This window comes from Buteo buteo, chromosome 1 (genome assembly GCF_964188355.1).
Source record: "Buteo buteo chromosome 1, bButBut1.hap1.1, whole genome shotgun sequence".
Lineage (NCBI taxonomy): Eukaryota > Metazoa > Chordata > Aves > Accipitriformes > Accipitridae > Buteo > Buteo buteo.
The window spans coordinates 17,641,850-17,662,482 of NC_134171.1; the positions used below are offsets into that span (position 1 = coordinate 17,641,850).

The 20,633-nt window shown below is 37.0% G+C and overlaps 1 protein-coding gene across 2 annotated transcripts in view; it reads right to left on the reverse strand.

The window, feature by feature from the left end:
- Positions 1–1,073: 1,073 nt before the first annotated feature.
- Positions 1,074–20,633, reverse strand: part of FAM184B (family with sequence similarity 184 member B) — a 49,625-nt gene continuing 30,065 nt past the window's right edge. Inside the window, exons 4-12 of one of the 2 annotated variants that reach the window (XM_075023445.1) lie at positions 12,126–12,338; positions 10,727–10,880; positions 9,585–9,697; positions 8,979–9,163; positions 5,894–6,040; positions 4,355–4,472; positions 4,072–4,176; positions 3,146–3,351; positions 1,074–1,641 (exon numbers count right to left, since the gene is read on the reverse strand). In XM_075023445.1, the coding sequence (XP_074879546.1) occupies positions 1,551–1,641; positions 3,146–3,351; positions 4,072–4,176; positions 4,355–4,472; positions 5,894–6,040; positions 8,979–9,163; positions 9,585–9,697; positions 10,727–10,880; positions 12,126–12,338 (1,332 nt within the window). In that variant the 3' untranslated portion in view covers positions 1,074–1,550. The remainder of the gene's footprint in view (positions 1,642–3,145; positions 3,352–4,071; positions 4,177–4,354; positions 4,473–5,893; positions 6,041–8,978; positions 9,164–9,584; positions 9,698–10,726; positions 10,881–12,125; positions 12,339–20,633) is intronic. The other variant, XM_075023455.1, reaches the window with a different exon arrangement.

Here is a 20,633-nt window from a genome sequence, read left to right on the forward strand (position 1 = left end):
AGGCAGGAAGCTTAATTCATCCCTATAGGCAGGAAAGCCACTTTCTAGGGACATCATTTTGGGGACAGAGTTAATAAATTAGAATATTGTAACCCTGGAAATTAGAATTAGTAATTGTGTATTGAACTTCCTAGTGTGCTTTAAAAGTTTTTGGGGCAGAGTGGATGAAAACTCTTAACAAAAAACTTAGCCCTATACATACCTGATCCTCTCACAGATACCGAGGCACTCCTCAATGTTACTGCACACCGTTTTATCCGCTTCTTGATTGCATGTATAAAAAGTGTCTTTTTGCCAAATCTGATGCCAAAGTCTTCTTCCAAACCGTTCATCTTGGAAAAAATACTAAACAGCTGGGATGAAAAGTATTGGCTTGTAGAAGCATTCTGCCCTGTCTGCCACGTTTTTACCATGGGTGAGGTGTAGTGGCTGTTTTGTAGTAAGTGCTTGCATCTGTTGGTACAGTTCTTGCTGGCTTTTTGATGTAAGAAGGTTAGGCTGGAGGTATGGCTCTTTGCACACATAAAATTTGCTATGTAGCTGGGACCTGCTGGTTGAAATTAAATGGGGATTCAAATTGTACAGCAGTTGAAGATGAACTATGTTGTCATAAACCACTAGGCTGCTGGTTGCACAATTCCCTGCCTTTCACATTTGTTGATGAATTATCTAAGGGTTAATTTCTTCATGGCTGTTTTTCCTCCCAGTAATGAGTTAGCTAGCATGATCTGATAAATGTAGTCATTCGCCCACTTTGCATTTTGGAGGGCATAAGAACAATATTGAGATAAAATGTACAAGTACGCAGTTCCCATAAATCTGGAACTCAGTGTATCAGTCTGACTCACACTTCAGCATAACATAGCACTGTTTTGCAAAACATGAAAATGGATTATTTACAAGCAAGTTTTAATGTTTGTACTTACGTATTACCCTAATTTATCAGGCTGATTGTTACATGTATTGAAGTGCAACAGGAATATTATATTGCAACGCAGACTATACAAAACAGTTTATTAAGCAAACCAGAAACTATTTCTAAACCAGCCTGCTATAAACATGCTATTGGAGGTATACTGCGTGCTGTACAGCTTAAACTTAAAAAATTACATTACTATAATGCAGAAATCATTTTAAACAGCTGATGAAGCAAATGTATAAACTTACAGAAATCACCTACAGAAGTAAGATCTTTTTTCAGCCGGAGCCAGATTGACAGGACATATCAGAGACCAAATTGCATATTTAATGTAATTGTGGAGTGGTACAGTCTCTTGATTAAAAAGTCTCTTCATGTAACAGTATCCAGAACTTTGCTTTTTCTTCATTTTTTACAGAGGTTGTTAAAAAAATGTATTTTTCTGAAATCCATGCCTATAACTCTGTAGTAATTAGACGTAAGAGAGTGCAGTTGTTCCTAATTACTTACTTGGAAATTACATCTTCCTTTTTTTTTTTCCCTTCCTAAATTATATATTGGACTATCATTCCCTAAAAGGAAACAGGAAGAGCTTTTCTAGTAATTTTGAGAAGTATGGAAATAGTTTGCTTTAAAATGAAAAATATTTAGTAAACCATTCTTGATGCTGAGGGTCTTGGTTTAGGTCGTCTTTGGTTTGTGGTGGTTCATTGCCATGTGTCCTGTGCAAACAAATAAGCATTAGCATCACTTACTTAAAACCTTATCAATATTTAATACTTTCTTCCTGGAAAAACTAATGATCCTATTAATGGATCTGTGGTCACATGAGCTGGATGAGGCCAAAAGGTGCCAGCTACAATTTCTAGTGGGATCTGTGCTAGCCAAGTAACTGGGCTAACAGCACTGGCAGTAACACAAAGCGTGAAAGGAGAGCTATACAGCTTTGGAGAAATGTTTGAACATAAATCTTGACATCTCTCAAAAAAAAAAAAAGCATGCTTCAAGAATATGAAGTCTTGAAAATCAGAAAATGGCAGCTGCAATTCACTCTTAAAAATACGAAATACATTTTATGCATTGAAAATGTTGGGTAAAAGTTTATTTGGAACTGAAAGATTTATCTGAATATTAACTGGCTTTTATAATCAATTCTATTACACAGTCCCTGATTTTTCAGCATTCAGGATGCCTTTTTAATACATTCATTTCAGTTAGCTTATAGTAGCAAATATGACTTCATTTATGATTGACTGATTTAAAAGAATAAATAAGTAGCAGCCAAGCTACCCTCAGTCTCCCTGTACATTTCCCTTTAAAATACAAATCTGATTTGCCTTGGCAGTCTTCTGGCATGACACAGAATGCTTTTATCTTTAAGGTGTAGGAATTGCCAAACTGGATCCAAGCCTGTGTCCCGGGTTATTGTCTTTGGCAGCAGACAGCACCATCTGCCTTCAAGGAAAGCACTCTCTAGCACACAATTTACACGAAAACTAAACTCCACTAGGAGATAGGTGAGAAGGCTGGCTTTTGTAGTGGTATAGTATAGTGGTATAGTATGAAGTATAGTGGTAGGTTGTTGGTTTTTTTTAAAATTTATCATTATAACTGCATAATGTTAACTGCATACATTTTTAATTTTCTTGAAGACATAGTTCAGTCATGTTTATTTAAACACTAAATAACTCATAAATTTGAAGAAAAATTCAAGCTTTTCAGAGAAAAACCATCAAACTAAGAAGTTTTTAGTTAAGTATCTGCTAATCAATATTTAAACCTCTAAACCGTTCGCCAAATGATTAGTCTAGATTCATTCAAATACCTCCTAAAATAAAAATATGCCATCTACATCTGCCAAGTAGAAAGCAAAGAAACAAAAGAAAGAAGGAAAACACATTCTTAACAGAACCACTGATATGTGCCTGAAGTTTTAAAACAGCCATGTTCACTATTAACTACATTCTTAGTTAAATACTTGCAAATCCTCTTTTTTTGTACCAAGAGGGGTTGCAAGCATAAGCTCTGCTGGGTAGTGACTATAGCCTACTTCTGCAGTAAAGTTCTGGGTCCCTCTGCAGAGAATTGAACACACGGAGTTCACTGCATGACAGGAACCTTACATCATTGTTTATTTCCAAATGTCTAATGTGCTTGAATTGCCTACAAGATTCTGAATACAATTTCATTTATCATCTTATAAATCACTGCAAAATGGACAAATACCTTGTGGCAGCACTGCTGTCTGAGGACTGTGCTGATGGAGAGCCCACCCTGAGGCAGCCGGGACCTGGGTCTAAGCTTGTAGATTTTGTTATTTGAGGAGCACTTCTTTTTGATTTCAAGTCACAGCTCAAAAAGCTCTTTGCGTAGGAAGCTAAATTCGGAACGCTGACAACACGACTGGGCACCTCAACCGTTTTCTTCTGCTCCTTTTTATTGTAACAGAAAACTTCATTACACGCACATTTTTTTTTAACACTTTATACTATAAAACCTCAACAATACCTCATTCCCAGATATCTTGTGAGGAGCACCCAAAAATGAAGATTCCTATCTTTTGCTATAGGCATTTAAAATACATTGTCAGGGTATGCTGTGAGGATCCATGGATTAGGCAGTCCAATTAAAACAACTTGTTTATTTGACCTTGAGGTTTTAGATACATCAAAGCCAGTAGCTTTGCAGAGCTCAGTTAGGTGCTTTCCACCAACCTGACCTCCCTTCTTTCCATGACTATTTGTAGACAGTATCATACAGAGGGGCTGGAATGATAAGGGCAAATCCTGCACAGCCCAAACACAATTCATAATTTTCCTTGATGCATGCAATACCCCAATTAGCAACTCCCAAATCTGCAAGCAGCTCCCAAATCTCCAAGTGATGGTTGTGCTTATCCCAGTGGAAGACTGGCATCTTTGGAGTTCTAGTGTTTTATATTTGCTTAAACACCTGTATCTATGTGCATACATACTTCTACTGAACTTATGTTATACTCAGCACCTGACTGTAGGTTGTGTTACTGTAAAGAATTCTACCAAATAACATTACCATAAAAAATCAATAGGACCTTTATTGTCCTGATCATCTGTATGATTCAAATAGCAATAAAACATCACAATTTGTGATTTTAATTGCATTGCCCATCTTACCTTCATGGAAGGAGTCAAGCATCCTGTATTAGGGTTAAAAGAAAATGATCGATTCCTGTAAGATTCAGTGTTGGCTATAAGTGAATGCTGAAATTTTCTTCCTTCCTAAAGGGAAAGAAAGTTATGTGTATGGAAACATCTATTTGTTGGAAGTTGAAATGGAAACATATATTTGTCAAAATATTCTATAACAGAAAGTATCAGTCTGAAGCAATGTGAAACACTGCATAGAGCCTTCCAACAGATTCCAAACTATGGATGTACATATAAAATGAAATCTTACTGCCAGCTGGTTGATAATCTCTTCTCTCTCACTTAATTTGTCTTGCAGACAGCTTATAAGGTGTGTATCTTCTGATCTGGACTCCCACTTTCTTGACTGTTCTTCTAATTCTTTAAGTCTGTACCAAAGAAAATGCAGACCGGAAAAAACTTCCTCAGACTATGTTCAAGAGATACCTGGGCTGTACTCTGCCCTAAATTCCAAGCCTAAAATACAGGGACATAGTCAGGCCTTTCTGATAAAATAGGATATTTTAAAAATAGGCATCTGTACATGGATTACATGTAAGTATAGAATGTTGTGGATTTCCAAAATAAACTGCCACCAGGGTTAACCCACAACACCTGTCCAGTATAAAATCCAGCCCCTGGTGTAAAATACTAACAAGCTTGCACATCACATTGCTAGTCTAGTTTCCTAGAGAAAAAAAATCTGTGTAGCAGTATCTATGCATGTCTGTATTAACCTATTTGTTCTCTTTTCTGACCCAATAACTTTATAATCCACAGGCTGTTTCCAACTATATTTGATAGAGGCCTCAGAAATACTCAATTCCTGTAACTTTCAGGAAAAGAGAGGCTTGGATATACATGCTGCTTTAGTGAACCCTCTAAGTCAAAACCTGCAGTGTGAGTTCAGCTCTTTAAATGCCTTAATCAGGGGAAAAGATTCAAATGAGAACTTACACCTTCTTAGAGATGGTGTGGAAACATACATTTGACTGACCCATGAGAAAACAAGTCAGTATTTCATCAGCCAAATCAATGAATTTTGCTGCTTGAGAAACTGAGTGTTATGAAGTTCAGCTGCCATACTGAGAAATGTATTACAGAATACAAACCGCCATTTTGTGGGGCTTTTTTGGTGAGGGTAAACATTTTTGAGAGGACTCCCCCCCCCCCCCCCCCCCCATCTTATACACTTAATTTAGTGTACCATCTCAGAGTTTAGATCTGAATGGTCTGAGACCTGCTTACATGCAAGTAGGTCTCTCTTCTGGACCTATGCCGCACAGCTGGGATAAGAGAAAAGGACAAGGGATTATTTCTGAGTGGCCTCTCCTGTACAGTCTGAAGCACCACAGAACTACTTAACTCCACAGGGGGTTGCAAAGTGCATTTATTTACATGAGTTAGTGGGGGCTGTCCTGGGAAATTTGCAAGGGAATGAGGATGAGCAAGAGCTTAACCTCCAAGATGCTGCTCTGCTGAACAAAATTAAGTACAAGATCATGGATCAAGGCCTCTGGTATCATCTGTGACAAAGGTTATTTTACACTTCATAAAATTGCAAGATGCTAAGTGCAGGTTTTAGCTTAGCATTGTAAACCCATATGTGTAGTGCTTTACATTAAAAAATATTCAGTTTATTACAATATATCTGGGTCTTTTTGTGTTTGTAAAGGAAATACCTATACACTTCTAGTTCAGTGCTTGTAATATTCTACCTGTGAGTAATTAAATATTATACATACTAAGAATAATAATTTCAAACAGAACTCATTGCCAGTATGAGCCAGAGTTTCTTTAAATGACTTACTCAGTTTCTAAGGAGAAAATCTTTGCTTGGAGATGTGCCCGAGTGCCGCTGAAATCAGATAGTATGTTTTCGATTTCCTTCCAGTGATCTTGTTTCAGTATGTCCAGTTCTTTTTTATGCTTGATATTGAGGTCTTCTACCAGTAGCCTTTCATTGGTATTAAAATATGTCTGAATTGTTATGTTTCAATACTAGTTTATTATCATTGATCAAAGCATGCAGTTTTGAGGTCTTTTATTGACTACAAAGGTAGTTAACTGGGCACAGCTCTGGGCTTCTGCTTACTGATTTGACTTTGACACTTCAGTTGCAATCTGAAGCAGAACCATACTAACACTGAGGAAGAGAAAAATTATTTGGAGACCTTCAGCCTTCAGGAAACAGAGGGTCTGTTTTATATAATGATGCTATTGATATTCTGTCTATGGTTAGTTTGTACATTAATCTTAATGGTGAAACATGACAATAAAGTACCATAGAAACTCACTTGTATTAAGCAAAATTATTTTGAAATCTCTGGGATTTTAACATGAGGCTCTGATGCTGTATTTCCTCACATCATGGCACCAGAAACATTTAATACTGCCTACCACCATCCTAAAAATAATTTTTTTTAAAAAGTGAAGGTAAGAAATGTTATAACAATGCCTTTAACTACATTTGTCTTTAATAGACAATATATTTTGAAAGATACTGCTATTTGATTAACACCATCAATTGAAAACTAAAAAATGCCTAACATTTTTTCAAGCCTAACCATAACATTGCTTCCTGATACCAGCCCTAAACCCGATAGATTTCTACTGAAGAATCATTGTTAGCTTGTTGCCTTTTGTTTGCTAACATTTTGTTAAACCTTGGAGAAACTTTTACATTAACTCAATGCAAAGCCAATGTTCTGTTGTTTACTGATTAAACAACAAACAGAAATGTCAAACTCAGGAGATTAACAATTGTAATTTTCACAAAAGATATTGTTTACTTTTTTTTTTTTTTTTTTAGTGTATTTCTAAGCCCCTTTCACTTGTTTGTGAAATGCTTTAGGAAAGGCCAAAAGGCCCATGAAAGGTTTCAGCCCTTGAAATTAGAGCACAGCCATGGGAGTGATTGATTTGGCACGTGGTACAAAATAAGCAGCAGAAAAATAAGAGTAAAAATGGGAGCAGAATCCCTGAAATGGTTCTTCAGGGGTAGAATAAAAGCTTTCCTTCAGAATAGCCATTTTGGGACTTGTCCTCTCTTTGCATAAAAAAAAAAACCTTTGTCTGCCCTCATCCTAGTCCTTACAAAAGGTTTCTGTGCTGGAGATGGAATTCACACAATTCACAAGAATGGAAAGGAGAATAATTACTTCAAGAAGATTACTGGTTTCACTTATTTGGCAACAGTAGGAATAGTAATTTTAAGTAATTGGTTATAAAAATTTGGCACATGCAAATAACAAGCCACTATCAGCTTTCAAATCAGAAACAACTATATAGCATAAGACAAGGTCACTGTTGTTAAAGTAACAGTAAAAAAGCTGTTATTTATATAAACTCACCAATTTAACTATTCCTCTACCCAAATTATTGGTCCTGCAAAAGCAAAATGAGCTGCAAGTTAACGTTCCAGATCTTCCATGGGTTAATTTCAGAGCGGCCTGTATCAGATGCCTAGGACCATTTGAGCTCTTTGGTTCTACCTTCTGTTATTTGAAGGATTCCTCCTCACATAATTTCCATTAATGCTTCCTTCTCAAATGCTTACTGTAGTAGAGCTACGCCATCTATCCCCTGTAGAGATTATCCTCCAGCCCAGCAGCTTTAGCATTTGAGGCCTTTTAGACCTCATCACTGACATGTGAATAATTCTCTTCATGAACAGAGGCTCTAAATTCCTTCAAGGTAGCTGCAGGGCACTGATGAAACTCTCTGGTTTGCAATTCTTTCTGTTGATCTTGCTTCAAAAGCTTGAAATGGAAGTCACTTTCAAGTAACTCTCCAAAGAGTGCAAAGGAAAAAAAAAAAAAGTTTCTTTTTCGTTCTTTAAATACCTACTGACTGGTAGACAGAAACGGAATTACTCTGGCCACTCTGACAGTCTGCTGAGAGACTCTGTATCCTTTGAGTGCTTTTCTCTAGACTATATAGGACATGATTTTAAAGATTCCTTTAAGGGTATACTCTTCAGAAATCCTTTTATATATACATCTTGAGTAGTTAGGGGCATACATTCTACACCACTGCAGAAATGAATTGAAAGTTACCCATGCACCAGATCCCTCAATCTCTCTGCAAAAAGAATGTGTTAAGTATGATCACCCAGAAACTTCAAAGGATTCAACAGCCATACAAATGCACTGGACAGTGAACCCCAGTCTTGTCTCCCATGTAAAAGGTAAGTCCTGTACTTTTTCTGTACACAGATGGGAAGACTGCTATTACTGCAATGCAACACGTGCTTCGAGCCTGTGGCTACTCCAAGAGGATATGGTCCACCTTCTACAAAGACAGCCAAGACTACTAGTCAGCTTGCCCTCCTGTGCCCTGACAGCATATTACAGCTCCAGGCTTCCATCAGCCCAGAGGCACTGTCAGTGTCTGCTATCGCTGCCCTTACTCCCCCAGTGCAAAGCTGGCTGTTACAGCAAAAGCAGAGTCTCACAGAGAACATAAGGCATTCTCAAGTGTCTCCTTTAGAATTAACAACCCTTTGGTTTCAGCTACAGAGAGTACCAAAAAACTGGTATTTATTCTCAGAGACTTCTACTTTTTTTTTTTAATAGCTCTTGGGTGAATCTGGGATTTGTTTATTTCTTCCAGTGCCTTTCAAAGGCTGACGTTACGCAGATTTTCTCAGGTCACTCCTGTGGGGCTACACTGGACATAGTTCTCTGTGACATAATGAACAGTTAGTTCAAATGCTCTTATTATGGCTGGAGAGAAATGTGAAATGAACTACTGCTTTTGCAAAACTCCTAACCTCTAAAATTAGTACTTTAGAAAGGAGAGATTCTGACACTCCTCACATTTAGAACACCTCTGATGCTGGCATCATTGTTGACTCTCTAGATAGCACTATGAAGTGTGAATTTAAGGCAAACCTTTTGTGCTGTTTCTCCCTATCCTGAAGCTGTGCAGCTTCTTGCTTCTGCGACTCCAACTCAGCACTGAGTAGCTCCATTGTGTCCTTCAAAAGTAAATTCTCTTTCTTGAGTTCGGAAATTTCACTCTGACATTTTTCCAGTTCATCATGAAGAGATCTGATCTGGCTCTGGCTACTTCCTTCCTAAGAAAAAGGCCAAATTTAGTTATTCACAGCCTCTAACTATTTAACGCGAAGAGCTCACTGGAATTGTGTGTATGGAATTTTTGTGAACTGATTTTTCAATTATATGTGCAATCCTATGTGAAAGACAAAATCTGTGATCAAAACTTCCTGAACATATTTTATAGTCCCCATAAAATTTATTTTATTGTAACATTCATTCATTGTGTTGTAGATTCTGATCTTTAAATGGAAAAAAAGCCTGCCCATAGGGAAAAGATGGTAAACAATACTAACATTTTAAAATGTGACCTAAGGGAAGGAAACCCATTCCATTTCTGTAGGAGATTCTGTACACTTCTATTATCTCTGGAGAGAAAAATTTCATACTATTGCTTTCGCCAAACACAACATGGCAACGAAGTAGGAATTGGATTCTTGCCTGTTGTTTCTTCAGTGTCCTCACACTCCTCAGCTCCATTTGGAGTTCTTCTATTTGTTTCTTGAGATTAATGCACAATGTCTGTTGCTCAGACAGTTCCATCCTTACAGATCCTAGTAACAATCAGACAGACAATTGTTAAAGCAGTCAGAGGCCAGCTGGATGGGGAAGGTAGATACAGACAATGTAGATGAAAACACTAATACATTACACTTTGCTTTGTTCCTCAACTCCTTTGACATTAAGTATAATGGCCGCCTATTACTCAACATGTAACTCAGTTGAGCAATAGTAAGAAGATATGGAGCTACTACAGCAATGATTCAATATCGGAATCAGAGAGGTAATACTGTGGCAGTTGTTTTGCAGACTAAATCACTATAATTGCTTCTTCTAACCTTGAACTTTATTGGAGCACCCCTGAGATTCCCTGTTAAGTCCACTGGTGTTTTATAGAGGGCCATAAGGCAGACTGAGGAGAGCTCTATTGTCTCCCTACAATTTTTCTGGAAGTTGTTCTTCAGAATTTATCTATTGGACATATAAACTTTAGAGCGCAACAAATCTTTCTAGCAAATTCGAATTACTGAAAAAAAAAAAACCAAGAAGAGAATCCAGTTTGTACTTATGGTACTTTCAGATTATTCTTTCTTTAATTAGAAAACCTTTTATAGATGAGATTTAATAACCTGAGTTCAAACCCAGAGATATTACAGGTCCTCCTAATGCAGTGATCTGTTTAGTTCTGAAGAGTTTATGAAAACCTTCTAAACTGACTATACAATATGTATGGAGCAACTGATCTCCACTGCTGAACTCAACAGAACAGACTTGAACCACATAAAATAATTCTTCACATCACAGAAAAAGCAGGAGTCATTTACACTAACTACAATATTCTAATTCAATATACCTGATAATGCATACTTGAATGTTGTACACCAGGCTACTCTCCTAGAAACATTCTGCAGCTAACAGTTGAGAGCTAGGTTAACAAAGAATATTAAGTCTGTATTCCTAAAATTGCAGGGTATGGAAAAGGAGATTCACAAAGATCCGAGTTCCCAGAAGATGGGAAAGAAAACGAATGGGAGGAAAGTCAGTGCTTCTCAGCATATAATCAATGACATGCGACATTATACCTAGCAACAGGGTTTGCTGCTTCTGTATCTGCTCGAGTTCATCATGTAATTCTTTCTTTGCTTTCTCTTCCAAGGTTTGTATTTCCAGCCTATGAGACTGATGTTGGATCTTGAAAGTCTCATTAAATTCCTTTTTCAAACGTTCTTCTGCTTCCTGTAAGCAAAAGCCCCACCCCCCCGAAAACAAAGTAGTTGGAGCCTATTTATCACCTTGTTGTTTTACTTGTAATGCCAGGATGAATCTGGTCTTTCACTGTAGAATTTTTATTTTCATCACCACTTTACATGATACTTCATCAACACAAGAATAAAAAATCAGTTAAATTTAGTTAAAAAATATAAATTAATAGGGACAAGAGAAATTGTCAAGATATCTATTAGATTTGTTGTACATTATGAAATAGTAACACTGACATCTTTGATCTATTTGGCATTAGAAAGATGTTTTATTATTCAACATACAAAGTCCCCCAGATTTGACCTGTATGTCATTACTTATCATAGTGTGTCAGACAAAGGTTTCTATCTTTCCTTGTATTGTTCTTGGCTAAAACTTCCACTGTCATTAGAAGTCCTGCTGATACACTGTGAACAATGGAGTAGTTGCTCTGTAGTGGCTCTGAGAGCAAACTCTTATCCTCAGTTTCATTTTTACCAACTTACTGCCTTCAGCTTGGTTTTGTTAAAGCTGGGATTTTATTCTGAATATATAAACAAGATATTAAATTCTACTTAGGGTGGTTTTAATACATATAAGTAGGTTTTCCCTAAGGTATGCAATATCAATGGGGATATCTGAACTCCATGTCACAATCACATCTGCATTTTTTAAGCTGATTTTTTTTTTTTCTCAAACAGCAACATTCTTTGAAACCTCAGTTACTGCATTAATATTTTGTCACTGAAATAAATCTACTTGAACCTTTAAAAGTTTGGTTATCCACTTACAGAACTGATTTCTTGAAGGTATCTAAGGCAATACAAATCATTATACATGTCTATTATATTTCTTTTCAAGTATTTATGTATAAATTAATAATGGATGAAAAAGAATAAAACTGAGTCCTGTTACTAATACACTTAGGAATTCCCTTGTATTTCTGAAGCAAGAGCACAGCTAGAGGAGCTTGTATTCATCGCAGCCTAACTATAGAGGGTAGGCTATATTATTTTACGAAACTATTTCATTCACACTATGGTCTAAGATCAAATATTAAATTAAAAAAAAACAACAACCTAAAGATGATGAGTTTTCAAAATCCCAGAATAATTCATTATGTGCAACAATAGCAATCCATCATTAAGATAACTGGAGATAACTGAGTTTTGATAATCGGCTCTAGCTAATACGGTTTATCCCACAAATACAATTTTTTACAGTAGTATGTTGTAAACTGACCTTGAGTTCCTGATCTTTGCTTTTCTCCAACATTTTTAAGACTTTTTGATGTGATGCCTCCAGCTGCAGTTTAACATTCTGGTTTTCTTTAATGGTGTTTTGAAGATCTTGCAGAAGCTTCTCTTTTTCTTTGTTGGACTGCAGATTATGTTTCTTCAGTGACTCCTTGAAATTATTTGCTTGTTGATCTAATATTTGCTTCAGCTGAGCCACCTTCCAGAAAAGTAAGTCAGCAGGATAGGATTAATGGCTGCATTCACAATGGAGAGGACTGCGTAAATTTGAGTACATTTTATGAACTGGTATTGCTCTATGAATAACAGCAAGATGCTTGTTTCATGCAAGGAGCCCTTTTTGCAGTGAAGAATGACATCCTTTTTGCGTATACTGTCTGTTGCCCATCAAGTACTTTTCTGAAATTATTTCTTTTCAAATCGTCTCCATCTCATACGTACAATCCATAGTTAACTTGCACAATGATGATGGCACAAACCAGGAGGCAGGCCTAAGGCTGTGGTTATTGTCATCCTGGAAATTTAACACTGCAGAGTCCATTTATATAAAGCAGTGGATTAGAACCAATGGAAAAAAGAATTCTACACATCACGCTTCAAATTTGTTTTATTTTCTCCCCTCTCTTAGCTTAATTACTAAATACAGTAGACATGTCTATAATGGCTGACAAAAAAGTAACAAAAAAATACCCCTTTATAAGAATAACTTGGCGGGGAAGGAAGGAGTTTGTTCTCTTTCTCATTTGGCAGGTTTTCTGAGCTTTCAGCAAAAATTTGTATTTGCCCTTCTTAAATTTGCCATTCCTAACTTCATAGCTGTGAAATTCTCAAAAACTGCCTTCTGCATAGAGGGAGCATGCATAATTAGTAAGGCCAATTAGTATTTTTGCTGCTGTATCTGACTTCCAAGTCTGCTCTTTTGCTCTGCCATGCCTCCTGCAAAAGCTTATGTCTCTTGCCTTTTCTTTTTGGAAGCATGTGAAAGAAGATGGTCTGTTTTCCAATTTTTATATAATTGTACTTTCCAATCTTAGACAAACAGAATTCAAACTATGAAAGGAAGAAATTGGCTTCCTTAGAATTTCATGTGTCTTTAAATTATTCAAATGACATTACACAGAGCTGCAAATTGGATATAGTACAGATTATAACCTGTGACCTCATCCTGTTCTTTCCTCTACATTAATACATGTTCTTTTTCTCTTCTTCAGTGTGGCCTTCATTTTTTTTTCCATGCATACTGCAGACAGTTTGTTTAGTTGAGGAAGCGCTGAAGCTTTAGCTAGGTAAATAGTTGCTTGTAACTTCAGCTGCACACTTGTGGTCCTTTCTGATGCAGCACCACAAAAACTGGATGAAGATGTACTAAGTGGGCTAAGGTGTCTGTATCCTTCCACATTTCATTCTCATAGCACTTTCTGGCATATTTTGTGTTACATAAGAGAACAGGAGACATGCTGTGCAAAGCCCTTACTTCTCATTAACTTCATGGCCACAGTCAGCACTGCACTGTCCAAAGGGAGATACTAATGAGCTATGCCAGATCTCTCTAAATTATAGGAATCCTTTCTGATGATGGCTAAATGTATTCCTGCTAGCTCATGGCTCTGTTCTTTCTCACACTGGTTGAGCATGCTGGTTTCTCTCCTCCAAAGGATGCGTTCTCTCCTTTCCCTCTCCTGAGGCCCTTCTCCATTCCCAGATGGATCACAGCCCTTATTCATGTACTCTTTAAGCCTCTATTATTCTCATAGGTTTCCAGCACAAAACTGTGCTCTGAAGGCTCAAAATGCTGCAAACCACAGAGCTTCTATCAGTTCCCAGGGTTTCAACTCCTTTTGGAGAAAGGACATTCTGTACTCCCACTTTATGACCACAACCTTCAACTACATTGTACCTTGACTTGTCTTCACTTCTAGTCCCAATTTCTGCTTTTACCATTTCCTGGCACCTGCTCCCTTCTCTCTAGAACTTATACAAGTCTTTATGTCCCAGAAATGAATCCTGGTGTTAAAGAAGAAAAATGAATGTGAACCTTTTTTTTTTTTGGAGACACCCACAGCTTAGAAAGAATTATTTCTACTTGATTGATTTGTCCTATTTTAATTGTTTTTTCTACAGAGCAACTAAATAGGGGCCTGAAAACATTGTAAAAACTTGCTCTATTTGGTCTGTTGGTAGTTTATAATTTTGAGTAAAAAGTTTGCACTCACAGAGTATCAGATGAAGATTTATTTCTATGTAAGCACAATTCATATGAAACATGAATGTTCATGGACTTCATGTGCTGCGGAGATAACTCAAAACCTGTTGAACACACACATCTCATGAGAACGTCATAACTTCCTTTACTAAATCTGGTTTCTGTTCCTCTGTAAGCAGCTACAAGAAAGAATTACTGTTCCATTTTTGAGTATGTTTACAGCTGCAGAACTGCTGTTCCCATACACAAGTCAGTATACTGTGTTCCTTCCATTTAAATAGAGTTTGTCCTTCACTTCAAATCCACAAGTCAGGTTCCTTTTCTCCAATTAATTGGTGGTGGTCATTACTATCATCACTGATCTCGTACTTCAGTTTCCTTCTGAACCCCTTCCATTGGCTTGCTCAGAAAGGGTCATACTACTATTATAATTAATGTGGATTTCCTTTACCAGCTGGGGTAGATGTTTAGTTTATTGCATCAGTTTATTACTGATGTTTCACATGTTCTGAGATCTACAACAATATCTGTAATTTAGACATGACAGAAGTCTGCAAGCAAAGATGAACCTTGCTAAAAAGCTCTTTAGCAAAGCTACCAGCTTGGGCAGTTGACTTTCTCCTATTTGGTGGCCAAACCAAGTAATCAATAAAATTTCTAGTCAAATCAATCCAAAGAAAACATTTTTGAATGTACACGTCAAAATGAAAAATTAAAATATTTCCTCCAGACTGAATTCAATGTATTTAAAACTTAAATTATTTCATCATTTGCAAGGAGATAAATGGCTTTATTCACAGAACACAGGGGAAGAAGAGATGTCAGCGGTGGTTCTGCTTTGTGTGTGTGAGAGAGAGAAAGGAAGCATGGAGGCACAGAAAAACCAAGAAAGCAAGAGACTACGTGCATGTGCACATGAAGGTAGCTGGGACATGCACCCAAGTGATGAAGGCCTAGGTTGTCCAATGAGAATTAATATACAAGTGAAGAAGCAGCAACAGGTGACACACTGTAGCTCACCCTGTTTTATCCTATAACCCCATGACAAGGGAACTCTTTAAATGGTGATAAAGCTGACAGAAGAAAAAACAACACAACCAAGCCTAGGTCTCCCACACATCATGGAATGCTAGGTTGGTGGATAAGAAAACAAACATTCTTTCACCCAGTGCTTTGTGAATCAAGTGTTTTATTTTGTTCTACGTGCCAGAAAATGACAGATTAGTTTTACCGCTTCTTAAACAATTTCAAACCAACATGGTACATTTGAATTTCACTGAAGCTATCTATACAAATTGATTTGAGTTAGCAAATTTGAAAGAGCACCTAGCTGCCCCAAACTGTGAGTTTAAGTTACCTAATCATCCAGTCGTTTCTTGGCTTCTTCCTTTGTGTCATCCAACTAAACACAAAGAAAACTATCTGTCTGAACAAACTAGTGAAAAATAACTGCTAAATGTTATTCTTAATGAAAAACATTAATTGTCTTTAATGTGTCTGTGTGATGGGATCTGTGTGATGGGATCTATCTGTAGCCTGGATACACTCCAAGAACAGGCAGATGCCAGAACCACTTGCCAACCATACCTTTGTTTCCAGAGCTGCTGCAATTTTTATTTTAATTTTTTTTTAAATAAGTGGTAAATCATGAGATTTAACTAAATGGGCACTTTGGCTTCTGGTTATAGATAAAACATTTACTTTGTCTTAATGCCTATTGAACTCACCAATGTTTTCCTATATAAAGAAAGGAAACACTGAAGCTGTTAGGTACTGCAGTTCCTTATAAAACTAAGCTTTGATGTGAAACACTTAATGCTGTACAGTTCCCTGTATCAGCTGATGTAATATGCATTAGCACTACTACACTCAAGCATGCATTTTTTTTCTGGGTTTCCTGAAAGTAAGCCAGTGAGTAAAAAAAGATGTGCCAGAAAAGTAGGCTGTATATTTTCTAATAGAAACATTTGAAACAGGAAAAATGTCACCTGCAAATGTTGCTTTTGCAAATTAAATACTCATTTAGGTGGGGAAGATGGAAAGAGACTTCAGCTGTGGTCACAACATTTTAACCTTTCAGACTCTCTTCATAGACAATTATTGGTTCAAAGCACTACTAGCATGAAATATAAGATCATACTAACTAGAAATAGGCTAAGCAGTAAATTGGTAGCAGCAGAGAACAATGTAGTAAGAAATCAGATGGAAAAGTATTTCCGAAAACATTATTTTTTCAGTGATTTAGGGAAAAAGACCTACACAAATATATCAGGTATATAAACATACTCTTTCTCATGAATCCTGCTACTTCTAAGATATTAAAGGTTATGAAACAAACATTTCTAACCCATCAGGTTTCCTCCTCCTGTTTTTCAGTTAAAAGGGCTTTCAAATCACCAGTGCAAATCCTTCTCTGGAATATTTTGCAGTGCCCAGGCATTTTATTGTGTTTCATTACTTCAAAACAGATAGCCAGACCCTCAATTTGTAAAACCGGTGAAGCAACATTTAAGCCAATGAAACTATGCCAACTCACATCAGTCCAGAATCTATTTGGCTCCTTCTACTATTAACAGACCAGCAACATTGTTTTATAATGTCTTCCTGCTGCAAAAAAAAACTCTTGAGAAAACTATACCTCTAATATCATTATTCATTCACTTTTATCCACCAGAATGGCATAAAGTGGTCTTAAAGGTGCAACTAATACCTATCCACAGGATAAACTCTAGGCAACAGTATTTTTCTAGGCTCTGCTGAATTATTTTCAAATTTCAGGGTTATGTTTGCACTTGCTCTTTCTTAAGATAGCTGATTTTGCCTCCCACTGTCTTCCAAGTAAAGAAAAAATTAGTAACTATTTCTAAAAGATAAGTTTTGAACTATTTCAAAAATCTTTGAAGTTTCATTCTTTTCTAACCATAATTACTGTCCTTCTCCTGGGAAGGATGGCTTGATTCTTTTGCAGAAGTACCTATTCAGACTTTGAGAGCCCATGGACAAAAATACTGGGCAAGTATAAGGCTGTGCATGCCATCACAGTTGGCTCCCCCGTTTGACTTCTGCTTTGATGACTTTAATTCACTGTGATTGCAAGCACTATGAAAACTTTAAGTCTATCTTATGTCTGCTCTCCCCTTCTTTTATTTATTGTATGTAAGAAATGTGAAATCTCAAAGGCAAGATCTAAAGTTGAAATCAGAGAGAATATTTTGACTTCCTGTATCTTTTAAGTAGAAAGATCTGAGTTTCTCAACACATTGCCAGGGGATGAATTTATATAAAAGACTTAAAACTGCCTTTTGATGTATTACAGAAGAGTCACCACAATTGAAAATTTGTTCAGAGGTAAAATATTGCACCCAAATGCTACAGGATTTTACTGATACTAGGATGCTATTACATCAAAACAGTAACATGGTACAAGAACTAACAACAAAATAATGAGATTATATTTTACTGTTGTGTTTAGGCTTATTTCACAGTTACTTCAGTTAAGTTCACAGTTCACTGCCTTCCTAAATTTATGGCAATTCCTGACTAGAAGGACAGGTGTGAACACACTAGGCACATCTCTACTGCTGCTATTTGGTGGTGCCTACAAGATCTCTGTCAAGGCTTTGGGCATTGCTGTGCTAGCATTGTGCAAAGATATATCACCTCAAGGTGATGCCTGCGCTTCCATTTTATGTACCTTCTAATTCCAGAATAGCCCCTTTAACACATGTTGAAGAGATCCTGTAGTGCAAAAGCAAGTAACTGGACAACTTCTAATGAATTAGCATTTGACTCAGACAGAATCTCACATCCTTCCTTCCAAAGGAGCAAACAGGTGTGAATCTGATTTCTTTATCCAGAAAAATCTTAGTAATACAGAAATGCCACTACTTTGAAGTGCATCCCCAGAGAGATGAAATTATCATGATTCTGTCTACTCTCCATAGTGTTCTAGCTATGTCAGCCCAACCAAAAATGTGCCTTATGCAACCAAGGAAGCTATTTTTAGATCTGAAATTGTATCCAGGTTAGAACTGGATTAGTAACAGCACATTGACTAACCTTTCAGGCGGAAGCTCTGGACTGAGCCATTGCAAAGGTTCCCAGATGGGAATCATGCCCTCAGTGAAACATAATGTTGTATAGTCAATGGTGGTTTCTTGGCTGTGAATATTCATATCTTTATAGAAGTATTGTAAGTTGAAATTACTTCCCTGAGTACTGCCAAGTAATTGGTTCAGAAAGTAACTTATAGAGTACCAAGAAAAATGCAAAATTTCTCTTCAGAGGGAGCATCTCCTCCCTTTTAGGAGCATTGTTAGATTCTAAGATATTTTTCTGTCCTGAATGTGTGACTTCAAGAAAAGTAATTTGATGACTCACTGCCTCACTTTTTCCATCTGCAAAACCTGAACAATAATTGCTTCATGACATAAGACTTTTGAGACCTTTCATTGGAATACACCACCTGCATGCATATACACAATACTGTGAGATCAGACAGTGTGCCACTACTCCTTCCTTCCATCTCTTTCCCTCACACCTCAAACTTTCAGGCATTACCTAGGGATGCCAGAATATCATGGTAAATTTTCAGCTTTGAATGGAGTAAGGATTTCTAAGAACCCATGTTTTGCATTAGGTGCAAAGAAGTCACTCTGGATAGGTCCAAGTTGGATTGACCTGAAATTCTCTCAAAGAAGAACCTGCAGAAATTGTGGCATGCAGAAATGTGTAATGAAAACTAAAAACAGGATTTAGCTAGAACTTTAAGAACTACACTTAAATTCTGTATTTCTAAGACTAGGAAATGGATAGAATGTCAGAATCCAATTGTGATACCAGAATGGAGCAATCTGTTTTACAGGAGAAATGAAAGGCAAAAGGCCATGCTGCACTCAAAACTAGTATACAGCTAGTACAGCATGAATGGGAGAAAAACAAGGTATTACATAGTGAATGACCACAACACATGCCCTGATTGCTGGAACACGTTGCACCAAGCAGGAGTAATGGCATGTGGGAAAGGGGAAGCGGGTAGGAGAGGGGGGGCCAACATCTTGCTTAGTCCCCTGATGAGCTTATCTGTCCTTTTTCTGTCATCAAACACTCAAAAAGAGCTTATTATGGCCACTCAGAGTCTACAAATGCCATCTGAGAAAGATCTAAGTCTTCAAATTCTGTGGAGCTGTTCCCATGCAAGCTCCCACTGAACTTCCTGGAGGTGAAATTGGTTAAAATCAGTGAAGATATAAAGCAATGGAAATCATAGACGGCCACTTAGAACAACAGTGGCTATCTGTAATTCAGTAGTTCCACAGTGTGAGCTACTTAATTCCTGTTGTTTGTTACTTTTTCTTGAACTAGACTGAAGAAATTTTGTATATTTGGGAACATCCTCATTGTGCTTAATAAAATCTTGGAGCCTCAAAACATGGATTGGCAGGAAAAAAACCCAAAGAAATGGGTGAAAAATTATCATGGTGAAAACATGTCCATTCACCCATAATCTCCCAGAATGAACAATCACAAATAATTTCATTGTTCTTCTGAAAAAGGTACCAAATGCAATGATATACTTGAGGTAGAAAAATAAATGCAGCACTGAGCATCATCAGAACTTTTCACTAGGGCACTGATTTCAGTTCTGTTAAAGCAGTTGTTTTATAGCTTATCCATGAGATAAAAGTATCAAAATGTTTGCAGGCAAAAACTTCACGTGATCACACTGAAGAAAAGGAAATAACTTGTACATAACATTTTAAAGCAGATAGCGTTTGCCAAGAAGAACCAAACAACACAAAGGGGAACACCTGAGAGGGAAGAAACATGTATTCACAGTTTTCAGAAATTTTAAAGGTGAATTGTTTACTTGAGTAAATAATTGCCTTGTAGGAGTTCTGCTTTTGTTTTGGCAGAAAATTATTTATCCAACCTGTTATGGCTTTTCAAATAGTGACACTTTCCTGTATAATATTTTGGTAGATGTCCTAATCCAGAAAATTTGCACCACTTGGCTTGCAACTGTTACATTGCAACTGTATACATTACAGCTGTTATAGGTAGATAATCTAATACTAACACATCTCAGGTATTTATTTCCAGATTAATCCATGTCTGCAGATTTTCATTATGACTTAGGTGTAACCAGAGTGGGGAACAGTACATAAACTATGACATCCTCAGAGCTACTTTGGGGTCACAATGCTTTCTCTATTTCATTCTTGATCTTGAGAACACAGAGGGAGGCATACCTAACTACTAATATATACTCAATTACTGCACATTCCAACC